Source organism: Mesocricetus auratus, unplaced genomic scaffold (genome assembly GCF_017639785.1).
Source record: "Mesocricetus auratus isolate SY011 unplaced genomic scaffold, BCM_Maur_2.0 Super-Scaffold_15014, whole genome shotgun sequence".
NCBI classification, from domain to species: Eukaryota; Metazoa; Chordata; class Mammalia; order Rodentia; family Cricetidae; genus Mesocricetus; species Mesocricetus auratus.
Window position 1 is genome coordinate 8,176,225 of NW_024429186.1, and position 25,241 is coordinate 8,201,465.

The 25,241-nt window shown below is 42.6% G+C and overlaps 1 protein-coding gene across 7 annotated transcripts in view; it reads right to left on the reverse strand.

The window, feature by feature from the left end:
- Traf3 (TNF receptor associated factor 3) overlaps positions 1 to 25,241 on the reverse strand; it is a 107,518-nt gene that overhangs the window by 27,440 nt on the left and 54,837 nt on the right. For 5 of the 7 annotated variants that reach the window (XM_040742447.1, XM_040742441.1, XM_040742439.1 and 2 more), the window contains 3 exons: positions 18,962 to 19,072; positions 3,794 to 4,052; positions 2,597 to 2,648 (listed from right to left, as the gene is read on the reverse strand). In XM_040742447.1, the coding sequence (XP_040598381.1) occupies positions 2,597 to 2,648; positions 3,794 to 4,035 (294 nt within the window). In that variant the 5' untranslated portion in view covers positions 4,036 to 4,052; positions 18,962 to 19,072. Of the gene's footprint in view, positions 1 to 2,596; positions 2,649 to 3,793; positions 4,053 to 18,961; positions 19,073 to 19,420; positions 19,663 to 25,241 lie in introns of all 7 variants that reach the window. The other 2 variants (XM_040742440.1, XM_040742446.1) reach the window with 2 other exon arrangements.

Consider the following 25,241-nt stretch of genomic DNA (forward strand, 5'->3'; position numbering starts at 1 on the left):
ACTCCCAGAATAGACAGCTGGTAAATCTATACACAGATGCTCCAGTCACCTCGGTGCTGTGCTGCACAAGCACAGATCTGAGCTGGGATGCTGACACCTGGGTGACACACGTGGTGTGTGCACCAAGGATCCCAGTGCTGGGGAGGGAGACAGGACTTTGGAGCTTATTGGCAGCCAGTCTATCCAATCAGCAAGCTCCGGGATCAGTGGACAGATCCTGTTTCAAAAAACTAAGTTAGAAACTGGAGTAGTGGTGCACACTTTTAATCACATTTGGGAGGCAAAGGCGAGAGAATCTCTCTGAGTTTAAAGCCAGCCTGGTCTACACAGTGAGCTCTAAGACTGCAAAGGACCATGCAGAGAACCTGTCTTGGAAGAGGAAGGGAGGGGGGTAGGAAAGAAATGGGGTTCATAATTGTGAATGAACGATATAAAAAATAGCCACAGTAGCTGTGGCTTTAACTTCTTTCTCTCAGGCACACTTGTCAATACTTGTGAACAAGGTAGGTCCACTGCCATGTTAAGAAAAGGAGTGGGGTAGAGTTAGGCTTGGTGGCGTACACCTTTAATCCCAGCACTTGGGAGGCAGAGGCAGGAGGATCTGAGTTTGAGGCCAGCCTGGTCTACAGAGGGAGTTCTAGGACAGCCAGGGCTGCACAGAGAAACCCTGTCTCCAAACAAAGGAGTGGGTGGGTAAGAGACCTGCTTCCCTTGTAACAACTGGGTGGAGTCTGCAGCAGCAGGGGTATGCTAATGTGCTAAGAAAAGCAAGGGGTGTTGGCTAACTTTCTCTCTATCTAGAACAAGTCCCATCAGAAGCCCTCCTTCCTATAGCCCAGGGCCCTGTGGCCAGCTGCCTCACCAGGGCTACCCTGGTCAGCAAGTCCAACACTTGCAAATGCTTTTGACAGGAAACCCCAGGGCAAGGCTCTTACAGTGGGATTTAATAGCCTACATTAAAAATTGTCAGGTTCATTAATCAGAATATTGGAATCATACACATTTTTATTGACATTTAAGTCCTTAAGAGAGAGTTGATATAGGCTACAAGTGTACTGGAAGGGCTTAGCAGTATGTGGGGGGGAGGCATGTGCCACAGAAAAGGAGAGGGGCTGGGCACAGGAAGAAGATGGGGGAAGTCTCAGAGGCACCCACTCTCTAAGTGTGTGTGCACTGACATCCTCACGGGCAGACGGAAGGCTGATCTCATTCACTGTCTCAGCACTTCTAGGGGAGCAAGAACAAATCCAAACCCCTCAGCCCCCGCTGGTATGTTTGAAGGTAGAGGCTAGTGTCAGCTGAGTGTAAGCAGTATGAGAAAAAAATTACGGTGACAGCAATGATCTGACCACAGAGAGACACAGCCACAAGAGGCGCCTCAGCGCGTCTCACAAGCCCACAACTCATGCACCCTCCTGTGGAGTAAGCGGTGGGACTGACACTGTTGTGGTGAAGCTCAGCGTGTCCTGCAGGGATTGTAGCAGAAGACTGATAAACGTGTCTGAATCTTCCCTATCGCTAGGCTGCCCAGGCACTCATGTAACACACGGCAGGCCTCGGAGCCTGCTTTACCACTGTCAAAACTAAGGACTGAGGATTGTGGCACATGCCTGCAATCCTAGGAAGCTGAGGCAGAAGGACTGCCATGAGTTTCAGGCCAGGATGGGCTACATAGGAAGACCCAATCCCGAAAAACGAAATGAGGGAGGGAGGGAGGGAGGGAGGGAGGACCCCAAGGGACTCGCCACATGTGGAAAAAGAAGCAGGTGGATAGATCTCTGAGTTCAAGGTCAGCCATGGCTGCATAGTGAACCCTGTAAGGAACTGGAGATGTAAATCTGGGTGGTGTGCTTGCTTAGAGTACTTGAAGCCTGGGGCATCTCCTCAGTACTGCATAAACTAGGTGTAGGAGTGCATACCTGCAATCCAGAGCTTGGGAGATGGACATCAGCTACTGAGTTCAAGGCTATCTTGAGCTAGACTCCCATCCTCACCTCCCCACAAAAATATTAACTTTTTTTTTGACAGAGTCTCTTTATTATATAGCTCTGGCTGTATAATAAAGAATTGGCTATGCAGACCAGGCTGGCCTAGAATTCCTAGAGATCTGCCTGCCTCTGCCTCCTGAGTACTGGGATTAAAGGTGTGTGCCACCATGCCCATCTTAATTTTAATTTTAAAAAGTGAGTAACTGGCAGTGGTGGAACATGCCTTTCATCCCAGCACTCGGGAAACAGAGGCAGGCGGATCTCTGTGAGTTTGAGGCACCAACAAGTAAGTGAAGTAAAACTGAATTTTAATGCATTGTACAAAGGTGGCTCAGAGGGTAAATTATTTTCTGTGCAAACCTGGCAATCTGAATTTGATCCCTAGGACCCAATTAAAGACAGAAGGAGAAAATCCCATAAAGTTGTTCTCTGACCTCTACACAAACACTATGGCATATATGCACCTCCTCCAATAATAAATAAAATAAACATTAAACTGAATTCCAGAGCAATAAATGCAAGCTATGTGATCTGTACCAAGCACCAAGAAGCCCAGCATGGGGCCACCCTGAGCAAGTCTGTGGACGAAAGGAAATAGGTGAGGGTACCTTGTCTTTGATGATGCTCTCTTGGCACGCTGTACATTTTGGACTTGAGGAGCTGAAGGAAACAAAGTAAGCAGGTTAGAGCAAGAGCCCCTCCTTTCCTCAGGCTCCCTTCCTTTGCAGTCAGGCCTGCTCTAGCTTTTGGCAGCAGGAAGGCATCCACATGCCATGGAAAAATCTAAGTTAAATAGGAATCCACAGGAGAAAAAGAACCAAACGTAAAAAAAAAAGTAATTTTTCAAAAGTAAGCTATTATAATATCCAGTAACTCATCTCAATGGAAAGACTTAAATAACTTGAAAGTGACTGGTACCACACTGCTTCTCAGAGAGGCCTTGTGGAAAGAGTACTCCCAGGTACTGAAGGCCTTCTGATGTTCCGGCTGGGGCTAAAGACAAGCTCACTATGTATACAAATGCCAGTGCCACCTGCACAGGGGGTGCCTCTATCCCCCAGGGTACCCCAGGTTCACCCTCAGTAGGCGAAGCCAAGAGGGCTGTGTGGATCCAGGGAATGGATACAATGAGGGCGTGGGGCACACAGGAGAGTGGGTACTGGGCTTGGTCTTGGTCCCAGACACCTAGGTGTGAGTGACCAGTTGGGAAGAGGGTGGTCCTCTCAAGCTAATGTGTTCTAAGGGTACTTACGGATGGCGCAGTATGTCCTGGCAAATACATAACAGCTACAGGATGAAGTTCTTCCCTGGCCAATTCAACTTCTGTCCTGTAATTCCAACCTTCCCTTGTGATTTCACCACAGCAACCCACAAGGCTCATGAGCTTCTAGGGTCTGGGTACAAGCTCTATGTGTACTCCCTGGGCAAGCATGCATACTTACACCTGTGCTGTCCTACACATGATCCTAGCCTTCATGTACCGTGGTACCTTCCTTTCTTTATTTATTATGTATGTGGTGTTCTTGGTTGTAAGCCACCATGTGGTTGCTGGGAATTGAACTCAGGACCTCTGGAAGAGCAGTCAGTGCTCTCACTGAGCATCTGACACCACTGACTTCAGGGGAGAGGCCTGGGGGAGTGGGATGTGAGGCAGGTAGGGCAAGGCACAGAGGCCTCAGAAAACTCAGGCATGAGATGTGCCTCTGAAGCTGGACCTAAAAGCAGTCATCGTTTTGAAGGAAGCAGGTGAAGGGGGAGAGTACAGCTGCCCTGGCCAGCAGTCAGAAGACATGGGCGGCTCTCACCTGAGCAGGGCAGCCATGCAGCTCTCACAAAACCGGTGCCCACACTCGGTCTGCTTGGGGTTGCACAGCACCAGGCGGCACTTCTCACACTTGTACTTGTCTTCCACGGTCTTCACAAACTTTTCCTTGTAGCCTCCTTGCTCTGGAACAAGCACTGACCCCGCACTGCGATCAGGCTGCAGCTTGAGTGGTGGGTTGGGCTGCAGTGCACCAGCAGCGTCCATCTTTTTGCTCGACTCCATCTTAGGGAAAAGAAATTCTGCCAGGAGAAAAATAATGATAAGTGTATGTCATCCCTCATCCCTTAAAAAGGACTAACAAACATAACTGAGAAAAGCTGAAGTGCCCAAGGCTCATACTTCCAGTATTTAAATAGTGCACCAGAATCCTTCCCAGCCTTAGGCTACCATGGAGCAAGACATGACCACGTGACTTCCTTCTTTCCGTCATCCAGATGGCATTGTTAACACTGCTATTCAAATACTTCCCAAGAAAGACTTAGTAAACTGTATTTCCAAGAGTCTTTAAAATACACATAATGATTTTCTGTGCCAAATTTCACTCCAATGATTTGTCCAAAACAGCAGCCATCATTATTGTTAACATTTGTTTTGAGCTGGGTGGCAGTGGCGCACACCTTTAATCCCAGCACTCAGCAGGCAGAGACAGGCGGATCTCTGTAAGTTCAAGGCCAGCCTGATCTACAGATCTACACAAAGAAACCCTGTCTCGAAAAAAAAAAAGATTTGTTTTTAATTGTGTGTGTTTTTAATTGCATGCACGTGCACAATCTATACATGGAGACACACAAGTCAGTGCAGGTGCCCTTGGAAGTAAAAGGTATCAGATCTCCTGGAGCTGGAGTTAGAAGTAGTTGTAAGCTACATGACTTGGGTCCTTTGCAAGAGCAATAGGCACTCATAGCCGCTGAGCCATCCACCCTTCCAGCCCCAGCAAGTCGTTCTTGGCCAATTTTATTCTCTGGTTAACTCCCACACCATAACCTACCATACTTTGATAAACCAAAGTGGGTCGGTGGCTAGCCCACTACCTCTTATTCCAGCAGTAGTACTTACTGTAAATGAGGTGTTTCCACACCGCAAGAGTCACGTGTGAGTGTCCCTGCGTTATGCCCTCAGTTTAAGAAGCATGGAGTATCCTGAGTAAGCCCCCACACCAGAGCCCGGGTATTGTTACATGGAGCCTGTGAGGAGCAGAGTCGGGTCTCTTTGGGGGACTGAGATCCAGGCAAGTGTAAAGGTGCTCAGGCCAGGCTGGCAGAGGACATGAACTGGATGGGTCTCCTGAGCATGGGTTCACTTCCCACACCTGGGTACCAGTGTCTCTGCCTTCCACCTGCAAAGTCCCATGATGGACAATGAGCACTCCCCCAGTCAGTCACACAGATCCAACAAGAGACAGCTTTGTCAGCTGAGTTTTGAGGTCAAGTAAACAAAACCAAGCGAGAATGCAGAGCAGTTAACTAGATTCCTGAGGAAACACTGGCTTTAATGGAAATTACAGCAAGCATCAACAACACACATTAATACCTTCGGTAGTCCAGCACAGATGAAACAGTCTAGAGAGTGGTAAAAAGACTGCGTTCTCTTTCCTTCCTTTGTGGATATTCCACAATCAGTGTGAAGTTTGTAACAAGAAACTTTGAATGGTGGGCAGTTGATCTATTGGTGCACTGTGAAGTCCCTCAGAGAAGGTTTTCAGTTTGTCACACTCTTCTCTGAGACCCTTCTAGGAGGCTCTAGCATACAGGCACTGATACACTTTGTCTCGATTCAACTTGCCCAGCCCCACAGCCACCCCTGTGTACTGCTGCAGGGAAGCAGACCAGAGAAGACCTGCAGAAAGAAGCCTGTGGTGGCCTCTCAAGTACAAAGTTTATTTCCCTGTCTCCTGCTCACAATCCTTTCCCATACCATGCCACCCATCTGCTAAATAAACAGGCTCTTTCAAAAGTAACCAGTTCCCTTAAAAATGCATTGTGCTCTTGCCCAATTTATATCTGATACTTAAAAAATGTACGGGTTTGACTGGGCATGTATACAATTCAGTTGGTAGAGAGTTGGCCTGGATTTGATCCCTCGTACCATAAAACGTGTCATGGTGACATGCACCTGTAATCTTAGCACTTAGAGGCAGAGGCTGGAGGATCAGTAGTTCAAGGCCACCCTCTGCTCCACAGTGAGTTTGAGGCCAGTCTGGCATCCATGAGAACCATCTCAAAAACAAAACCCTGTAAACCCACACAATACATATCCTGTCAACTCAGTATCTGGAGCATCTACCCCCAAGACTCTCCTTACTTCTCATATCAGTGTGAGACTCAGAGCTATAACCTAGGACCAGGAAACCCCACATGCCAGAGGCACAGAGCAGATTCAGGAGAAGGCTGGGGCAGGGCCAAGTCCTCCTCTTCCCCTAACCCTGCTCAGGTATTGTTTTCTTCTGAGGTGCAAAAGACAAATGTTCATGCCTAGGGAGTACAAAAATGGCTGCAGGCAGCAGGAAAATCAGTGAGCTGATGGTCTAGTCACACGTGGGTAAGCTCTAATAGAAGAGAACACTGCTGTGGCCCTGTATGAAACCTACGGATGTGTAAAAGTAACTTTTCAAGTAGACCTCATGGGTGCAGTGACTGCTTCAGTCTGCCAGTGAGAAGCTTGCTCGCAGGAATGACGGCTTACCTTTCTGACTGCGTCAACGTGGCCTGGACAGGAGATCTGCAGTGAGCTTACTGCCCACTACCAACTATTCTGTGCTCCAGTGTCCCTGCACAGTCCAACCTCACAGTTCCCCTTCCTCTAAAGGAGCTCCAAGCAAGCCTATGTGCTTGTTCCATGGCATTTCCCACTGGAGACGGCAGACTTGGATAAGGACTGGGCTCTGGATCTCTTCAGCTGACGGGTAACCCCAGGAGTGAGTGCTCAGTATGCACCTGCTGAGTGACACTCACTTCAAACCATTTGTGACAAGCTAACTCCAGGAACAGAGAACTTAAAAACAAAAACAAAAACAAAAAAACCCAAACAAACAAGGATTTCAGCTACTCACAGCTTCAGTGGGATGCTCTGCCCTACAGTGCTCAGGGAAGCTGTGTTCAGTAGGGTCTCGTGACGAGAAATGAGGGTAACGGAATTTCTATTTCTAAGTGTCTGAGTTAGGGTTTCTGTTGCTGTGAAGAGACACCATGACCACAGCAACTCTTATAAAGGAAAGCATTTAAATGGGGCTGGCTCACAGGTCAGAGGTTTCGCTCACTATCATCATGGCAGGAAGCTTAGTGGCCCGCAGGCAGACAAAGCAGCACAGGAAGTAAGGGAATCACTGGGCCTAGCTTGGGCATTTGAAACCCCAAAGATCACCCCCAGTGACACATGCCCTCCATCAAGGCCACACCTCCCAATGCCACTTCCTATGAATTCAAATATTTGTATCTTTGAGGGCCATTCTTACATAAACCACCACCCTTAGGGACCAAGCTAAAGAAGGAATGTTACACTCTATATAAACATGTAAAGACTACAACTGCAGGGCTTTGTTTTTGTAGGATGTCAAAGAAAAGCAAAGAGATTTTAAAAAACGCCTCTGTTTCCCCAATGCTAGGACTAAAGGCATGCAATACCACTGCCTAGCACAGGTTTTCTCTTTTTCTTTTTTTTAAATTAAGATTTATTTATTATGTATACAATGTTCTAGCATGTATGCCTATATACCAAAAGAGGGCACGAAATCTCAATTTAGATGGTTGTGAGCCACCATGTGGTTGCTGGGAATTGAAATCAGGTCCTCTGGAAGAGCAGCCAGTGCTGTTAACCTCTGAGCCATCTCTCCAGCTCCATCACATGGTTTCTTTAAATGACATTAATCTATGAGGGAGCTGAAGGGATAGTGAGTGTATGGTACATCATACATACGCATGCAGATCAGAAGACAAGAGTCAGTTCTCTCCTTCCAGCACATAAGTCTCAGGAATCAAGTGAGTTGGCAAGTTTGGCAGCACAAGCCCTTACCCACTGATCCATCTCGCTGGCTTCCAATTAGCGCTGTGTGTAGCACTGGGATGAAAGGCATGTGCTATCATACCTGGCCCATGTTTTTTTAATTGCAAAGCTAACAAAATGTCTAGCTGCATTTCTTAAAAAGCACATATGCAAACTGGGTATAATAACTGTGCTTCTACAGGCAATATATTTAAGCCAAAAGACTGACTGGGCAGTGGTACACACACCTTTAATCCCAGAATTTGGGAAGCAGAGGCAGGTGAATCTCCGTGAGTTCGAGACCAGCCTGGTCACAGATCAAGCTCCAGGGCAGGCTCCAAAAGCTACACAGAGAAACCCTGTCTCAAACAAACAAAAAGAATTGGACATGTTATAATGCAGGGCATTAGGGCCCTGTTTACTGGTACTATGGATGGGATGAAAATAAAAAAGATAAATGAGAGGATTAAAAAACTTAGCTGAGATCACCATAATGTCAGTCATAATTATTATCAGCTTGGTAATTCATTTGATAACTGTGCCAAATATCAATTTGACTGATTAGATACAAACTTTAGAAAAACTTAATATTCATAGGATACAAGTCTTAGAAAAGGTTACTACTGGTAATATATAAGCCTTAGAAAGACTTATTAATGAAAATAATAAAAATTAGCTGGGCGTAAGTGGTGAACGCCTTTAATCCCAGTACTCGGGAGGCAGAGGCAGGTGGATCTCTGAGTTCGAGGCCAGCCTGGTCTACAAGAGCTAGTTCCAGGACAACCTCCAAAGCCACAGAGAAACTCTGTCTCGAAAAAAAAATTGATGAAATACAAGCTGTATAAATACTAATGAAAATAATAAAAATTTGACTGATGAGATACAAGCCTTGGAAAAACTTACTAATAAAAATATTCAGACACAAGCAAAGGAATTTAAAGCAGAACCTACCACACCATTACATTATAATATTGAAGAAGAGCAGGCCAAGAGTATCAGAAAACCAGCTTTAAATTATCCAGTCACCATACAATAAAAATTACCAAATGACAGGCATACCCAAGGCTACGGAAAATCTTACTTGTATCCTGTTGAAATGTTATATTTGAGGAGATTTAAGGAAGTGGTAAGTTTCATATGGCATGCATTCACCTTTTGTGAGGCAGATGTTAAATTCACTGTGAGCTAGTAAAGAACTATTCCACAGACTGGAAAGATTTGATTGCAGCAGTATTGGAAGCTGGTCCTCAGTTACAGTGGTGAACATGGTAGAGAGAGGAAGGTAGGGTCATAGACCAATGAAGTAGGGTGAGAGGTATTGATTTGATAGTTTCCAAGATTGGCTCCTTGGTGAAGGTGATCATGACAATTTGCAAAGACAGCCTATATATGACGATCATACCTTGGTACCAGCAACATCATATAGCACCTTTGAATGCTTGAGACAGAGCTGAAGAATCCAGAAAAAGAACTGAGTCATTTACTAAAATTGTACAAGGCCCAAAAGTAGACTTCACTGATTTTTACAAAGATTGACTTCAGTAGTAAATAGAACGATATTAGATCCAGAAGTTAGACAAGTATTAATTGAATCTTAGGCTTTTGAAAATGTTAATTCACAATGCAAAAGGGTAGTCAGGCCTTTAAAAGTGAGATGAGCACTCACAGATGGATGTATATGAAATACAGCTGATACTGAATCTTGTACTCATAACACTTGGATAGGAGAAACAATTTCAAAAAACGTCAGATGTTTTAGTTGTGGTAAATAAGGCCATCTAACAAGGGACTGTAGGCAAGGAATTCCTAGAAACAATGTTTTTTCTAGACATAATTATGCTGTATTTCTCATTAAAAAGAATTTTGGAGCCAGGCGGTGGTGGCGCACGACTTTAATCCCAGCACTCGGGAGGCCGGGCTGGACTGACAGCCTCCAAAACAATACAGAGAAACCCTGTCTCGTAAAAACCAAAAAAAAAAAAAAAAAAAAAAAAAAAAAAGAATTCTGGAAAATGGAGAATGTAAACAGATTTGAGAGCCATAGATAAGGTAACTCAGCCAATGGGCTCTTTACATACTGGAATTCCCTTGTCTTCTCTATTACCTGATTGATTTTAAAAACTGCCTTTTTACTATACAAGAACAGAACATAGAAAAATTTGCCTACACAATGCCTACTTATAATAATGCCCAGTTTGTTAAAGTGTATCAGTGGAGAGTTCAATCACAAGGGATGTTAAATAGCCCCACTTTGTGTCAATAATTTGTACAAAAGCCACTGCAAATAATTTGTAAACAGTTTTCTTAATCTGTAATTTAACATTATATGGATGGTATCTTACTAGGTGGTTCAAATGCAGATACCTTAGGAAAAAAATATTTGAAGTAAAGAAAATATTGCCTTGCTGGGGAATTACCAATTGAGCCTGAAAAAATACAAAGAACAGATTCTATTAATTACCTAGAATATAAGATAGGTTTACAAAAAATTCACATAGCTGGTTGGTGTTGGCACATGCCTTTATCCCAGCACTGGGGAGGTAGAGGTAGGTAGATCTCCATGAGTTCAAAACCAGCCTGGTCTACAGGGTGAGTTCCAGGACAGTCAAAGCTACACAAAGAGACCATAACTTGAAAAACCAAAAACCAACCAACCAACCAAAAACAAAAAACAAACAAAAAATCAACCACAAATGGTACAAATCAGAGAAAGATCAATTGTGAACTCTTAATGGTTTTCAAAAATTGCTGGGAGATATTAACTGGCTATAGCCCACAACTGGATTAACAACTCAAGAACTAAGTGATTTATTTCAAACCTTACAGGGTGATAAGGACTTATATAGTTCAAGAAAATTATCATCTGAGGCTGAGAGAATTGACTCTGGACCCAGAGCTCGACTGTACCCAGACCTTCTATCTTCTACTCACTCGGAATCCTATGCAGAGAGAAGACAGTACTTTAGAATGGATATTTCTGCGGTACAAACACGGTAAAAATCTAAAGATCTATGTAGAAAAGACTTCTAAATTGCTCTTAAAAGAAAGTTGAAAGTTCATCAATTAACAAGAATGCATCTAACAGAAACTGTACTACCTTTTACTAATGCTGAAATTTTCTAATTATGGGCAGAAAATGAACATTGGCAAAGAGCTTGCAGTAATATTTTTGGGAGAGATGAACAACAAATAGCCCCAAAACAAGAGACATCAGTTTATAAAAAGAACTATTTGGGTTCTTCCTCACACTGTGTGAGGAACACTAATATCTGGAGCCCCTACAACTAAAGAATCTGAAGACTTTTGGACAAATGAAGCATCTGAAGAACAAAGAATCATTTAGAGAAAATGTCCCAAGAAAAGGAGTCAATTGGTCTAATGGTGTAACACATTTCCAACAGGAGAGAATTTCATAAACCTTTTAAAGTGTTTGCTTTTGCAGTTCTCCTCAGACATTTTAGGCAGATGGTCTTTATGTAGTTCCAACTCAATTAAAAACTAATGCTGGCTTTTGAGTCGGAGTGTAGTTCTCTCCTTCTCTACACCCAAGCATGCTTGTTAAAAGAAAACCCAAACTCACATCAGAAGAGCCAGCTGATATGGGACAGAAGAAAACCACAATCTCGTGACTATTATATTGTTGCTAATCTCAGACCCCTGGGATTTATTTATTCTAACCTTAGGCTTTATGTAGCTTCCTGTATGTGATTTCAGACTTGAGTCTGAAGCAGGTGTTTAGGAATTAATGCCCCTAAGCTGACAAACACAACCCGCAGATCAGCTCTGGACTACACACTGCGCGGGACAATACTAAGACAGTTAAGATGGTCCAGCCCATTAGAGTACTCCAAGCAGGACTTCAGACAGCCTTGCACTGTCTCATCACACCAAGATGGACAACAGCTGGTTTCCCGGGGACCTGACCATTATCTCCACTTTATCAGGGTCTTCTAAAGATGCCAGAGCCCCATGTCAACAGAGAATGGTCTAAAAAAGACACCCACATTCCCAAGAGGTAGGGTACATGGTTTTTGGTCATTCGGTGGATTATGGATGTTTGTTATTGTTTAGGGGGACTGGCTCCAAGTTGTTACTACTCTTGGTCAAGAAAAAACTACCCAATTGTTAGATTCAGGGATCTAACACATATATTTTTACTATTGTTTTAGATATTTTTGTATGTTAATACAAATTTAAGGTTATTTTTATTACACTGAATATATGTTTCTATTTTTGTTTAAGGTATTGTACATATGAAGCTCATCTAATTATTCAAAGTTTTAGTCCTTGAAAGATACTTAGGACAATAAAGAAATACAGGTTAATAGTCACCCATAACTATCAAACATATAGTCATGTTAGTTACGTTTACAAGGTCATACAGAGACATATTTTAGATAGGTGATCTTCAAACACTTCAAAGACCTACAGAATATGGCATTTAAAATGTTTTAGTAACACACGGCTTTCCCTGACAATGAGAAACACCTGCTCCAGGCAACGCTGATATACTTCAAAGAGCCTCCATGTGGTGTTTCTTTGTGGCAAAAGCTAGCCATTTGGGCAAGAAACTGCCCTTGCCTCAACTGCTGACAGTACACTGTCCAAACTGGACACACAGAAAAGTGACTGTCAAACTTTGCCAAGACAGGGTAGGACAGTCCTTCAAAATTTCCTGCTTCTCAGAAAAGTCTGTCAGGTATTCGAGGCCTATAGGCTGAAGATGGATGTCCCAACATTGCACAGGAACCTTGGGTGACCGTCCAGACATCCAGCTTTTTCTGTTATTCTTTGGAAGTTGCTTGCTCTGCACTTCCTGTTCACTCAGGTAATATATCCTTCTCAGGTCTTTGATGGGGCTGAAGACTAGATCGTTACAATTCTCCTTAATCATGGTAGAAAGTAAATTAGATGTGAAACTTTGGACCTATCAGGAGAGGATAGCTAATGGAGTATTTTCTCTAAATTTGCCAAATACAAATGGACTGGACATTGTGAATGTATTTCTTACTTGATAATTGTTCTTACTGAATATAGTTTCATTTTGCTAAGGTTAATACCTTTCTTTTCTATTTCAACAATATCTGATAATCATTCTTTTTTAAAAAGATTTACTTTTATATTTATTTATTAGGTACACAGTGTTCTGCCAGTATGCATGTTTGCATGCCAGAAGAGGGCACCAGATCTCATTATAGATGGTTGTGAGCTACCATGTGGTTGCTTGGAATTGAACTCAGGTCCTCTGGAAGAACAGTCAGTGCTCTTATCCTCTGAGCCATCTCTTCAACTCCATACTTTGTTTATTTATATACAGTATTCTGTCTGCATGTATGCCTGCAGGGCAGAAGAGGACACCAGATCTCATTACAGATGGTTATGAGACACCATATGGTTCTGGGAATTGATCTCAGGACCTCTGGATGGAAAGCCAGTAATCTTAACTGCTGAACCATCTCTCCAGCCTCCCCCCCATAATCATTTTTGTAAGATTTATGTATTTATTATGTATACAGTGTTTTGCCTGCACACCAGGACACCTATCTCATCATAGATGGTTGTGAGCCACCATGTGGTTTCTGGGAATTGAACTCAGGACTTCTGGAAGATCAGCCCACATGTGCTCTTATCCTCTGAATCATCTCTCCAGCCTCCCCTGATAATCATTCTTATTGAATATAGTTTTATTATGTTAGAGTTAAAACCTTTCCTTTTTACTAGACAAAAAGTGGGAAATGTTAAGGAAAATTTTATCTGTGTTGTGGTCTGATGTCCAATGGGGTTGGGCTTTGGTTCAAGAGATGGGCCGGAATAAATCATGGAGCTCCCTCGGGACCTCGAGAGAAAGGTGAGAGAGGCCCTTGGAGGAGGAGGAGGCAGGGCCTGGGGAATGGGCCTTTTGAGCGGGAATTGGGACAGAGGTGGAGTGTCGCAGCTGCTTGTGTGTATCTCAGGTTATGTCTTTACGATTTATCCCATTTATTTTTTAATAAACAACAAAAAAGGCTCCTAAAGTGAGACAGCTACTACCATTCCAATGAGTCAGGAATCCCCCATGTTCTACCTGTTAGCAAACAGCAAAAACTGTCTTTAAAACCTCTCCAAATAGAAGACTGTAGAAACTTCTCATTAGATCTCACAACTGGATACAAATACTTTAATTTTTGTGCGGCTACAGACACAGTATACTTCTGTCCTAAAATTTAGATTTAGCAATTATAAGCTAATGAAATTGTATATTTAAATCATATTGAAGAAAACTATGCTGGTTCAGTTAAACGCGTTAGAGATAGCCCAGAGACAGAACACACACATAACTAGCTGTGTAGCATAGCAGATGGCCCCACAGGATGGAAGCCTAACCCTATGGCCAACACTTCCACTTCCATCCTCCTGGAAATCAAGAGAGGGAAAAATGTTTGCTTTCACCACACGAAAAGCTGGCTTTTGCTGAAAAGGAATGAGGGCCCCAGCAAGGAGTTACAGTGAAGGGAGCGGGGTAGCTAGAACATGACAGTTAGAGAGACCATGGCCAGCAGGGAGCAGCAGCAGGCCTGGAGCCCACACTACACTGCTACATTCTAGGACTCTGTGCTGTCCTTCACGCAGACTTAGCACTCTATTCTCCACTCTTTCATTTTCAGGTGGAAATTATCTCTAGTCTTCTGAGGACACAGCTTTAGTTTCCAGCCAGCGGCTGTAGACGCTTGGCTTACACGTGTGATGCGGCAGAATGGATGGTGACTTGCACTTCCAACTTCAGCATTAAGGTCTCTACTCCTGTGATTTCGCTACATTTTCATTTTGGAGCTTAGAAATTAGAAGCAAAAGTCATCTGCTGACAAAAGAGTGTTCCAAAAAACTGGAAAGCCCGGGGAAAACCGAAAGAGGGAAGCTTCAGCTAAACAAAGAAAATGGCTCCTGCCAACAAGAAAGGATGAAACTGCACCCATGCAGAGAACAAGCTTAACGTCAAGTCTCAAGACGTACATCCAGTGAGGGCCGTGATGGAGGGCAGGGCGGGACAAGGCAGGGGAGGGGCGGGGTGGGGGAGGGGAGGGGCCGGTGGTGAGGAGACAGGTGTGCTCTAACAATAAAGACACAGTGGCAGGAGCAGGAGGTGGCTGTCACATTGTTTCTGCAGTCAGGTAGCAGAATGCTGGTGATCAGCTCACTTTCTTTTAAATTATTCTACTACCTCAGCACATGATCCATGTACTCTGTATACATGATGGTCTTCTAGTAAATCTTTCTGGATTTACTAGCTATTCATAATATCCAGAGGTGTGTTTCCATGGTGAGTCTAAATTCAGTCAGCTTAACAAGAGTAATTATCTTATTAAAAGTCCTGATACAAAGAGAGAATGAGAGACACAGACTAAATTACAGAAAGAGCTTGCAAGTATAAGAAAATAGCAGCCACTTGATCCATACAATTTAGGATATCTATTTTTGAAGATTTAGTTATTTTTTTATGTATGAGTATTTTATCTCACCTATATGCATTCCAACACATAGTACTCAGAAAAGCAGGAAATGGCACTGGATCCCAGGCAACTAGAGCTCTAGGTGATTTCTAACTGAACGCTGGTGCTGGGAACCAAGACCAGGTCCTCTCCAAGAGCAGTTAGTGTTCTTAGGTGCTAAACCATCTCTCCAGCCCCGGACTCAGGACGTTTAAAGCACCTCTCTGATGCAGGCCTGTAGCTCTTCCGGCCCATAGCTGGAGTCCTGGCATCGACACAGAACGGCAGGAACAGATGCAGAGCTCAAGTTGCTCTGCAGGTCTCCAGCAGCAGTATCTTTTCAGGGGAGGCAGGCTGCAATTCCCTTTCCTAGAGTGTTATCCTTACAGGAAAATGGACTCAGCGCAAGAAACATGACTATGTTAAGGAGGGACTTACAATGTCTACACCTTCATAATAAAGTGTGGTGTTCCAGTCGGTGGCTTTCATCTCTCCTTCCATTCTCCCTCAGACCCCCCTCTTCTGCTCCAGTTTTAACCTAACCCTCCCCTCTCCTTCACTGAACACTTGGCTCTGCGATACCTAGAGAGAGCATGGGGCCCCAAGAAAGAAAACACCTCTTCCTCTCCGCCTCTGGAAACATACGAGAAACTTTAACTATCTATTTTTGGTTATGGTGGAGAAGGATTAGGAATAGAAGCTAGGATTTTAGAAAAGTATTTAATTGTGACTTGGAATCATAAAAAGGTTTTATAAAGTCACAATACAAATATAAAATGAAAAAGAACCTCTTCCCTTAGTAAATAGTGAAATAAGTACATTTAACTATGTAACCAGCTGATGCTACTGCCAAGGGAATGTCTTATCTTAGGTGTTCTATGGCTAGGACAAAACGCCACAACACAGCAACTAACAGAAGAAAGAGGAGTGAGTCCATGACAGGAAGCATGGCAATGGGCAGGCAGGCATAGTACTGGAGCAGTAGCTGAGAGCAGGAGGCAGAGAGAGTGAGACACGGGAAATGGCATGAGTCTTTCAAATCCTCAAAGCCTACCCTCAATGACACACCTCCACCAATGAGGCCACACCTCCACCAACCGGGGGACAAGCATTCAAGAATATGAGCCCATGGGGGCATTTTCATTCAAATTACCACATGGCTCAAGGGACTTAAAAGGCAGCTGTTTGGCAGTCCAGTGACAGGAAACTGCAGGAAATACAAAGCTATGTTGGTAGTATAATGTTGGTGATATGATGGTATTGCTATTTAAAACAATCACATATGTTTGCAGCTTAAAACACCTGAGTGAATATGTTAAGTCTGTTAGGAAGCAAGATTTTCAGCATGAGAAAAAAAAAGGTAAGTATAAAAATTCAGGAAGTAGTACTCGGGAGGCAGAGGCAGGCGGATCTCTGTGAGTTCGAGGCCAGGCTGGACCGACAGCCTCCAAAACAATACAGAGAAACCCTGTCTTGTAAAAACCAAAAAAAAAAAAATTCAAGAAGTAAAACTCAAATATTCCTAAATCACAAGTGAAGACTGACACACTCTCTCAAGGAGCAAATGATTAGCAGCTCCACAGCAGGAGCTCCCAGATGATGAGTGCCCACAGTGGCAAGAGTCCTAGGGACTCAAGATCTCACTTTCCACAAAGGAAACTTGAGCTGCTGAGAAAAGCGGGGAGATGCAGGTGGCAGCAAAGAAGGTTCCAGATGAGTGGAGAACACCTACAGAGATCAGAAAGCAAGGAGGGCAGGTTCTGCTGCAGGCCAAAAATTATGGCTAGCAATCAGGAGGCTCTGCTGGCCACAGGTGGCATCTGACCAGCTCTAGAATATCTGAAAACGTCATCCAATTCTCAAGTAACAACTAGTTACACCCTATCTCCTACATGAACTGTCCCCTAGGGTGAGCAGTACCGGATGAGGGAACTACTGACACAACGATACAGCCGCATTTCAGTTATTCAAGGGAGCATATGTGACAAAGATAGACCAGAAGCACTCTGCAGGCTCTAGGGACTAAGCACTGAGTAGGAGCAGATCCTGTGCCTCCAGACAAGAACACACTAGCACCGAGCATCTACAAGGAGGGCGGGAGCCAGCCTCCATATACCCACCCGTCACATGTTCAATGACAATGGCCACAGCCAGGCAAGGAAAGGTCTGCTCACAGGACAACCAGCCTGGAATTTACAGCACAAGAAACCCCAGGGGAATTGGGTGGAAAAGATTATAATAAATAAGGAGACTCACTGGCTACTAGCCCCACTTCACAGACTGAAAAATCCGTTAGCTGTGGGATGGGGTGGCACTGTGATGACACTGCAATTAGAAATGAGACAAGTTGGGCAGGAGAGGTGGCTCAGTGGTTAAGAGCACTGGCTGCTCTTCCAGAGGTCCTGAGTTCAATTCCCAGCAACCACATGGTGGCTCCCAACCATCTGTAAAGAGATCTGGTGCCCTCTTCTGGCCTGCAGGGACACATGTAGACAGAACACTGTATACATAATAAATAAATCTTAAAAAAAAAATGAGACAAGTCAGTTTTCCAGCTATTTTTCATCTCATTCAAAAGCAGCCATGTACTAACTCTCACTATGCAAATACTTTAAACCCTTTTATATTTATCTTAATGTCATAACATATTATATAGGTTTTTAATTCCAAGTATAAAATGCCACTCAATCACCATTATACCTAGGAGCAGTCATGACCTTCCTTCTCTATTTCTTTTTTCAATCACAAATTAGAGATGAAACAGTATTATTTTTCCCCTTTCAGGTTCCTATTGAAACATGGTTAAGAAGGTGAAGGCACAGTCCCATGTGGCACAGTGGTCAGCAGGATGTCAGGAGCTGCTTCTGGGTGGGGTGCAGCTTTCAGAGTGGGCCTGGCAAGGCAGCAAGGCCACTACTCTTGTTTTTTAAAGTTATTAAAGCATTCTATAGTCTCAGAGGCCCTGTCCATTGTGATCACAGCTTAGTGCTGGCCTTAAAACCTGAAAGAGGGAAGAAGAGGAGGCTCAGTGGTTAAGACCTATACTGCTCTTAAAAAGGTTCCAAGTTTGGGTCCCAGCACCCTCATCAGATGGCCTACAAGTGTCTGAAATTGTAGCTCCAGGGTATTTTTATATCCTCTTCTGGGCTACACGAATGTGCTGCACTCTGATGCACAAACCCAAAACACACACACACACACACACACACACACACACACACACACACACGTACACACTCACACAAGCACGCAAATAACATGCACAAACAATAAACCATAAAACAGAAAGCACAAATACACATGCACACACAATAAATCTTAAAAAAGAAAGAAAAGAAAGCTGAAAGATACAGTTAAATACAAACCAAAACCTAGGGGTACATAAGCAGATCCTCAACAACTACTTAAAAAGAAAACTACTACAGCTAAAAGCCAGTGAATTCAGCATGTTTTTTAACTATATTTTTATTTATTTATTTTTGATTTTTTTTCATGACAATGTTTCTCTGCTGTCCTGGAACTCATTCTGTAGGCCAGACTGGCCTCAAACACACTAAGATCCACCTGCCTCTGCCTCCCCAGTGCTGGGACTACAGGCCCAGTTTGCACCACCACCGCCCAGGGAACTATATTATTTTTATGCAAAGCAAAAGGTAACAGCTTAAGAAAGAAATCTGCCCACATTAAAAATCCTAACAGCATACCTGTGTCATATGCTGTAAGGAGGTTCAGGGAGGCTCAGGAGTGAGGCAGAAGCTTCCACAAAAACATCGAACAGTGCCAGCCTTATCCTTCAAGTAACAGGGATCTTGTACCTGGGAATCAAGAGGAAGGTCTAGTCATCTTTCATCTGGAAAATGTTAAAAGCCCTAAACAGAATTTCAGAGCATACATTTTTTACAAAATGACTAAGTTCAAGATAAGTGTTTTTCATCATTCTATATGCACATGTACTACGTACTTTAAAAATCATACCATGCATTATAAAGTCTGATTCTTTTTTCCTTTTATGCTAAACTATTACATATAGACAGCAAAGTTCAGGGAACATTCATACAGTGTTACCATGGTTATTATACAGTAAGCCCATGGTTATTATACAGGAAGCCCATGGTTATTACACAGTAAGCCCATGGTTATTACACAGTAAGCCTAGTACCAACCTGGCCAGATAATGGAGTATTGCCAGAACTCCACAAACACAGAATGTCTTGCTCTGGTCTCAATGATTCTGCAACCTCCAAGAAACCACTTCCTTGGCCAGGCAGTAGTGGTGCACACCTCTAATCCCAGCACTCGGGAGGCAGAAGCAGGTGGATCCCTCTGAGTTCAAGGCCAGCCTGATCCACAGTTCCAGGATAACCAAGACTACATGGAAAAACCTTGTAACAAAAAAATAAAAAACCTAGAAAAGAAAGAAAGAAGAAACCAGCACCTTAATTTTTATAGTTGTATTTCTTTGCTTTTCTTACTAAGGTTAAAACTAAGGTAAGGGCTGGAGAGATGGCTCAGAGGTTAAGAGCACTGTCTGTACATGGAAAAACCTTGTAACAAAAAAAACTAAAAAACCTAAAAAAGGAAGGAAGGAAGGAAGGAAGGAAGGAAGGAAGGAAGGAAGGAAGGAAGGAAGAAAGGAAGGAAGAAAGGAAGGAAGGAAGGAAGGAAGAAAAACCAGCACCTTAATTTTTATGGTTGTATTTCTTTGCTTTTCTTACTAAGGTTAAAACCAAGGTAAGGGCTGGAGAGATGGCACAGAGGTTAAGAGCACTGTCTGCTGTTCCAGAGGACCTGAGTTCAATTCCCAGCAACCACATGGCGGCTCACACCCATCTGTAATGAGATCTGGTACTCTCTTCTGGCATCAAAGCAGAACAGTATATACATGATAAATCTTAAAAAAAAACAATAACAACAACAGGTAAACAACCCCAGAACATGGGTTTTTTTCTTATTTTTGCTTGCTTCTGAATTTTAAATAAATAAAATCATATTCTGTGTATGCAGACAAGATTGGCTTCGATCTCAAGGATACCTTCCTACCCTTACCTTTGAAGAACTGAGATTAAAGGTGTGCACCACCAGGCCTGTATATATTCTCATTTTGTATTTTGTTGTTCAACACTGATGCTACTGTAACTTTGGTTTGTTTCCATTATCATGTAACATTGGAGTATAAATATACAACTTGGATATACAATCCTTGGTCCAAACTTCATGATTAAGAGCAAATATGAACCTATGAAGATCTTTCTGCTACATCTGCCTCAAGCACATAGTGATACACACACACACACACACACACACACACACACACACACACACACGGAAGTGTGACTGTTATATCATGCAAGAATGTAGTTCAACATCTTCTACAGAAAGCCCAATATATCTCACAGCAGCAATAATAATTTGCAATCCTAGAAGGATCTGAAAGGATCTCTGCTGCTCACTTTTCCAACTGAACTAGTTGAGTGTATTAGTCCTGTTGACTAAATAGCTGATTAACAGGGTTGTTTGTTTGTTTTTTTGTTTTGTTTTGGTTTTTCAAAACCGGGTTTCACTGTATTGTTTTGGAGGCTGTCCTGGAACTCGCTCTGTAGACCAGGCTGGCCTGGAACTCACAGAGATTCACCTGCTTCTGCCTCCCAGTGCTGGGATTAAAGGCATATGCCACCAATGCCCAGCTGATTAACGGTATTCTTAACAAACTCTCAATACAAAGTTCAGGTTATTTTGGACAAGTTTTATAAAAATTTACATCTGATGGCCACTGCATAGAAATTTAATTCTGAAACTAAGCATATGGTCAGGGCCTTGCACCCCAATTTCTCACCAAGTTTAACTCCCATTCTGAGCCCACCAGCTTCTAAACTCTGGGCCAAGAGAAGCACTGACCTGAATCTGTCTTACCAGAGATGGTCTACTCTCTGAGCATGGCCCACATAAAGGAGTCTGCAGCTGACAATGTCTTCAGGCGACTTGAGAAGAGAAAAGAGCATGCAAGAAAAACCTTCACCCAGTGTGCTACCCACAGGTGGCCTACTGGATGTTTGCAACTGCTGATACAGTTTTTATTATTATACCTAAAATATTTTCTAGCTTCTAGTAATGCTCTTTAATCATGAGTTATGTGAGCCAGGCGATGAGAGCACATGCCTTTGAGCCCAGCACTTGGGAGGCAGAGGCAGGTGGCTCTCTGTAAATTCAAGGCCAGCCTGGTCTACAAAGCTACACAGAGAAACCCTGTCTTGAAAAATTAAAAAAAAATTGTGAGTTATGTGAAAATGTTAGTTATTTTTGAAATGAGTCTCACTATGTAGCCCTAGCTTGCAACACTTAGGATTTTTTTTAAGTTTTATTTATTTGATATGTATACATACATGTGCCTGTACACCAGAAGAGGGCAACATATCTCATTATAGATGGTTGTGAATCACCATGTGGTTGTTGGGAATTGAACTCAGGACCTCTGGAAGAGCGGCCAGTGCTCTTAAGCTCTGAGCCGTCTCACCAGCCCAACACTTAGGATTTTATAATTAACTTCTTATTCCTGATTCATAAGTTAACTTCACAGAGGTCATAGATTACAATTTGTATTACAATAGTGTTCTGAAATGTATTGACACTGGCTTGAACTACTACGCAAGATTAAACAGTTGTGTTTTGTTTGTTTGTTTTTTCTTGGAGACAGGGTTTCTCTGTACAGCCCTTCTGTCCTGGTATTAAAGTGTGGGCCACTACCACCTGGCGAGATTGGCCAGTTTTTTGTTTCTTGGTTGGTTTTTGGAGACAGGGTTTCTCTGTAGCTTTGGAGCTTGTCCTGAAACTCTGTAGACCAAGCTGGACTTGAACTCACAGAGATCCAATCATCTCTGCTTCCTGAGTGCTGGGATTAAAGGCGTGCACTGCTGCCACCACTGCCTGGCAAGATTGGTCAGTTGTTTTTTTTTTTACAAACATCTTTGTACACCTGAAAGATAACTATGATATTATTTTTTTTAGATATAGTACATATGTAGCATCAAACCAGAGAGTTAGATGCTAGTTGCATTTATTTTTGTTTGCTTGTTACATCAATTACAACTATGTGCAAAATCACCCTTATTACAACTGTATTCACTCTTCTTAGACCTGCTGTCAATGTTTACTTGTCCATTCTGAAGTTATACTGTTAGGTTTATCTAAGTTTAAAATTAGTTTTTCTCTAAATTGAAACTTTTATAACACAAACTGTGGAAAGCTTAATATACCTCCAAATAATTTCCTTAGTCTGATGGGCACACAGATAACGAGCCACTGACTGGCCCACCCGGGGTCCTGTTGGTTTATGAGTCAAGTTCTGCTAGTAAGATGTAAGCATAAGCAAACGTGTGCTGACTTCAAGCCTGGCCTAATCACATGCAGACTCTCTTTGCTCTCTTCCCCAGGTGAGATAATCCCACAGAATATGCTATGACTGTAAAAGATAACAAAATGGAGAAGTAGAAAAAAAATGAACTGGGTTGGTGAAAAGACTCATGGTAAAAAAAGGCACTAGCTATGCAAATCTAATGACCTGAGTTGTGATTCCTGGAGCTTAACATAGAAGGAGAGAAACAAACCCAAAGTTGTCCTCTGCCCACCACATGCTTTCTGTGTCATACTGGTCCACATACAACCCCCCACATCCCTCTCTCACACACAAATGATAAATTTTAAATTACAAACAATACACCTGGAATCCCTAAATTCCCCATGGAAAGCAATCTGCCTACTAGGACAGGCTGTTCAGGACCTCTACACGACAGGAAATGTATGCATTAATAAGCTGTTGATGTCTGGCACCCTTGCCTTCAGTACTGTCTGCCACTGTGCGCATTTTATCTGATTTTATACAATCTGATTGGTAAGTGTGGTACGTTCTCTTCATTTTGATTCAACATTTCTGAATCCTTATGCCCTAGTGAGCAGCACTGACTTAGATTTTTCAGAATTCCAATTTAATATTTTTATATTTTTTAACATTTTTAAAGATTTGTATTTTATATATAAGTGTTGCATCTGAATGTATGCCTGAACACCAGAAGAGGACATCAAAACCTATTATAAATGGTTATGAGTCACCATGTGGTTGCTGCGAATTAAACTCAGGACCTTTGGAAGAGCAGTCACTGCTCTTAACCACCAAGCCATCTCACCAGCCCTAATATTGTTATCTTTTAACTGGAACACTTGATCCATTTACACTAGAAGTGTTTCTCATATTTGGGTTTCAATCTGTTCTTACAAGGGGCTCCCACTACCTTCTTTTGAATTAGTTACCGCTCCTGTCCCTGCTTCTTAGTCATCAAGTTATGTAGTCTCTTTCTTTTCTTTATTATTTAGAAATTATAGCACTTAGGGTGACTTATCAAGGCCCAACATTTGCAAAATCTTACCATTCCTTTGGATGACAAAAACCGTAAGTCATTAACCCTACTTACACTTCTACTCCATGTGTGCACACACATGTGTGTTCAAAACCCGCAGACCATTACTCTTTATCTCCGTTAGACACTGAACTTTTCTATTGTTAACAAGGGTCTTGTGTAGCTCACACTGGCCTCCAACTCAACTATGTAGCTGAGAATAACCTTGAACTCCTGATCCTGCTGCCTTCAGTCTAGTATCTTACATATGATATGAACATTTTCAACCCTTACCTTTCCAAGATACTTCTGTACCTAGCCACCCATCTCCCTCTCTTCCTCTCCCTTCTGTCCTCACTGACATCTGAGGCATCATTTTATCTGTCTTCTGCCTTCTGTGTTTTCTATTTTCCATTTCTGCATCACTGTGATTTTTCTCTTTATTCTGTTATTTCAGTTGACCACAATAAATTTTCCAATGTTAAACCAACCTCTCATTCCTGAGATAAACTTCTCCTGGCCACTATGTAATAACCACTTTCCTGCTGCTATACAGATTTGATTTTCCAAATGTATGGGAGAATTTTTGATTTACAGATTTGTCATGGAAGTTTGTCTTCAGTATGTCTTGTCTGGTCTTGCAATTAAGATAGTGCCAGCTTTGCAAAATTGATTAGAAAATATTTTCTATTCTATTTTTTGAAAAAGTTTTGTACAATTAATATTTTTATCTTATTTTCAGATTTACATTTATGAACATTTTGCCTGCATGCATGTACGGGCACTATGTGCATGCTTGGTGCCTGTAGAGGGAGAAGAAGACATTGAATCCGCTAGAACTAGAGTTACAGATGGTGATGAGCACTGAGGGTGCTGGGAAGTGAACCCAGGTCCTCTGCAACAGCAACAAGTGCTCCTAACCACTGAACCATCTCTCCAGCATCATATTCTTTCTCTTAAACATATAGCACACACACCACAAAGCACATGTGAAGTCTGAGAACAGCTTGCAGAGCTGGTCGACTTGATCATGTGAGTCCCAGAGACTGAGCTCCAGTCCTCAGGCTTGAAGTCCTTGGCCTTCACATGCTCAGCTTTCTTATTAGCCCAAAGTATACTCTTTAATAAATATACAGATTGTGTCTTTCCTTGAATAAGACTCGACAATTGTGTTCATTTGTCAAACTGCTGGCATGAAGATATTCATATTATCATGCTTCAGCCTGTGATTGATCTGTAATATTATCCCATTGTATATTTCTGATGTTGACAATTGTTTTCCCTGAGAAACATTTCCCTGATATAATGTGCATCTTCAATTTTTCACAATCTAGAATCTTACATAGTTCTATAGCTAGGCATAGTGACACATGTCTCTAATCCCAGCATTCAGAGCTGAGACTGAAGGATCATAGACTCCATGCCAGTCCTACATAGAGACTGTCAAAGAAAAAATCAATACAAATAAAACCCTTATGAACTCCATTTCTTGCATTTTCTTCCTTCCATCTTTGTTCTGTTATTATTTATTTTACCTGTACAAGTATTACAACTTCCAAAATACATTATTTATTTTTCACCTTAAACAGTCAATTTT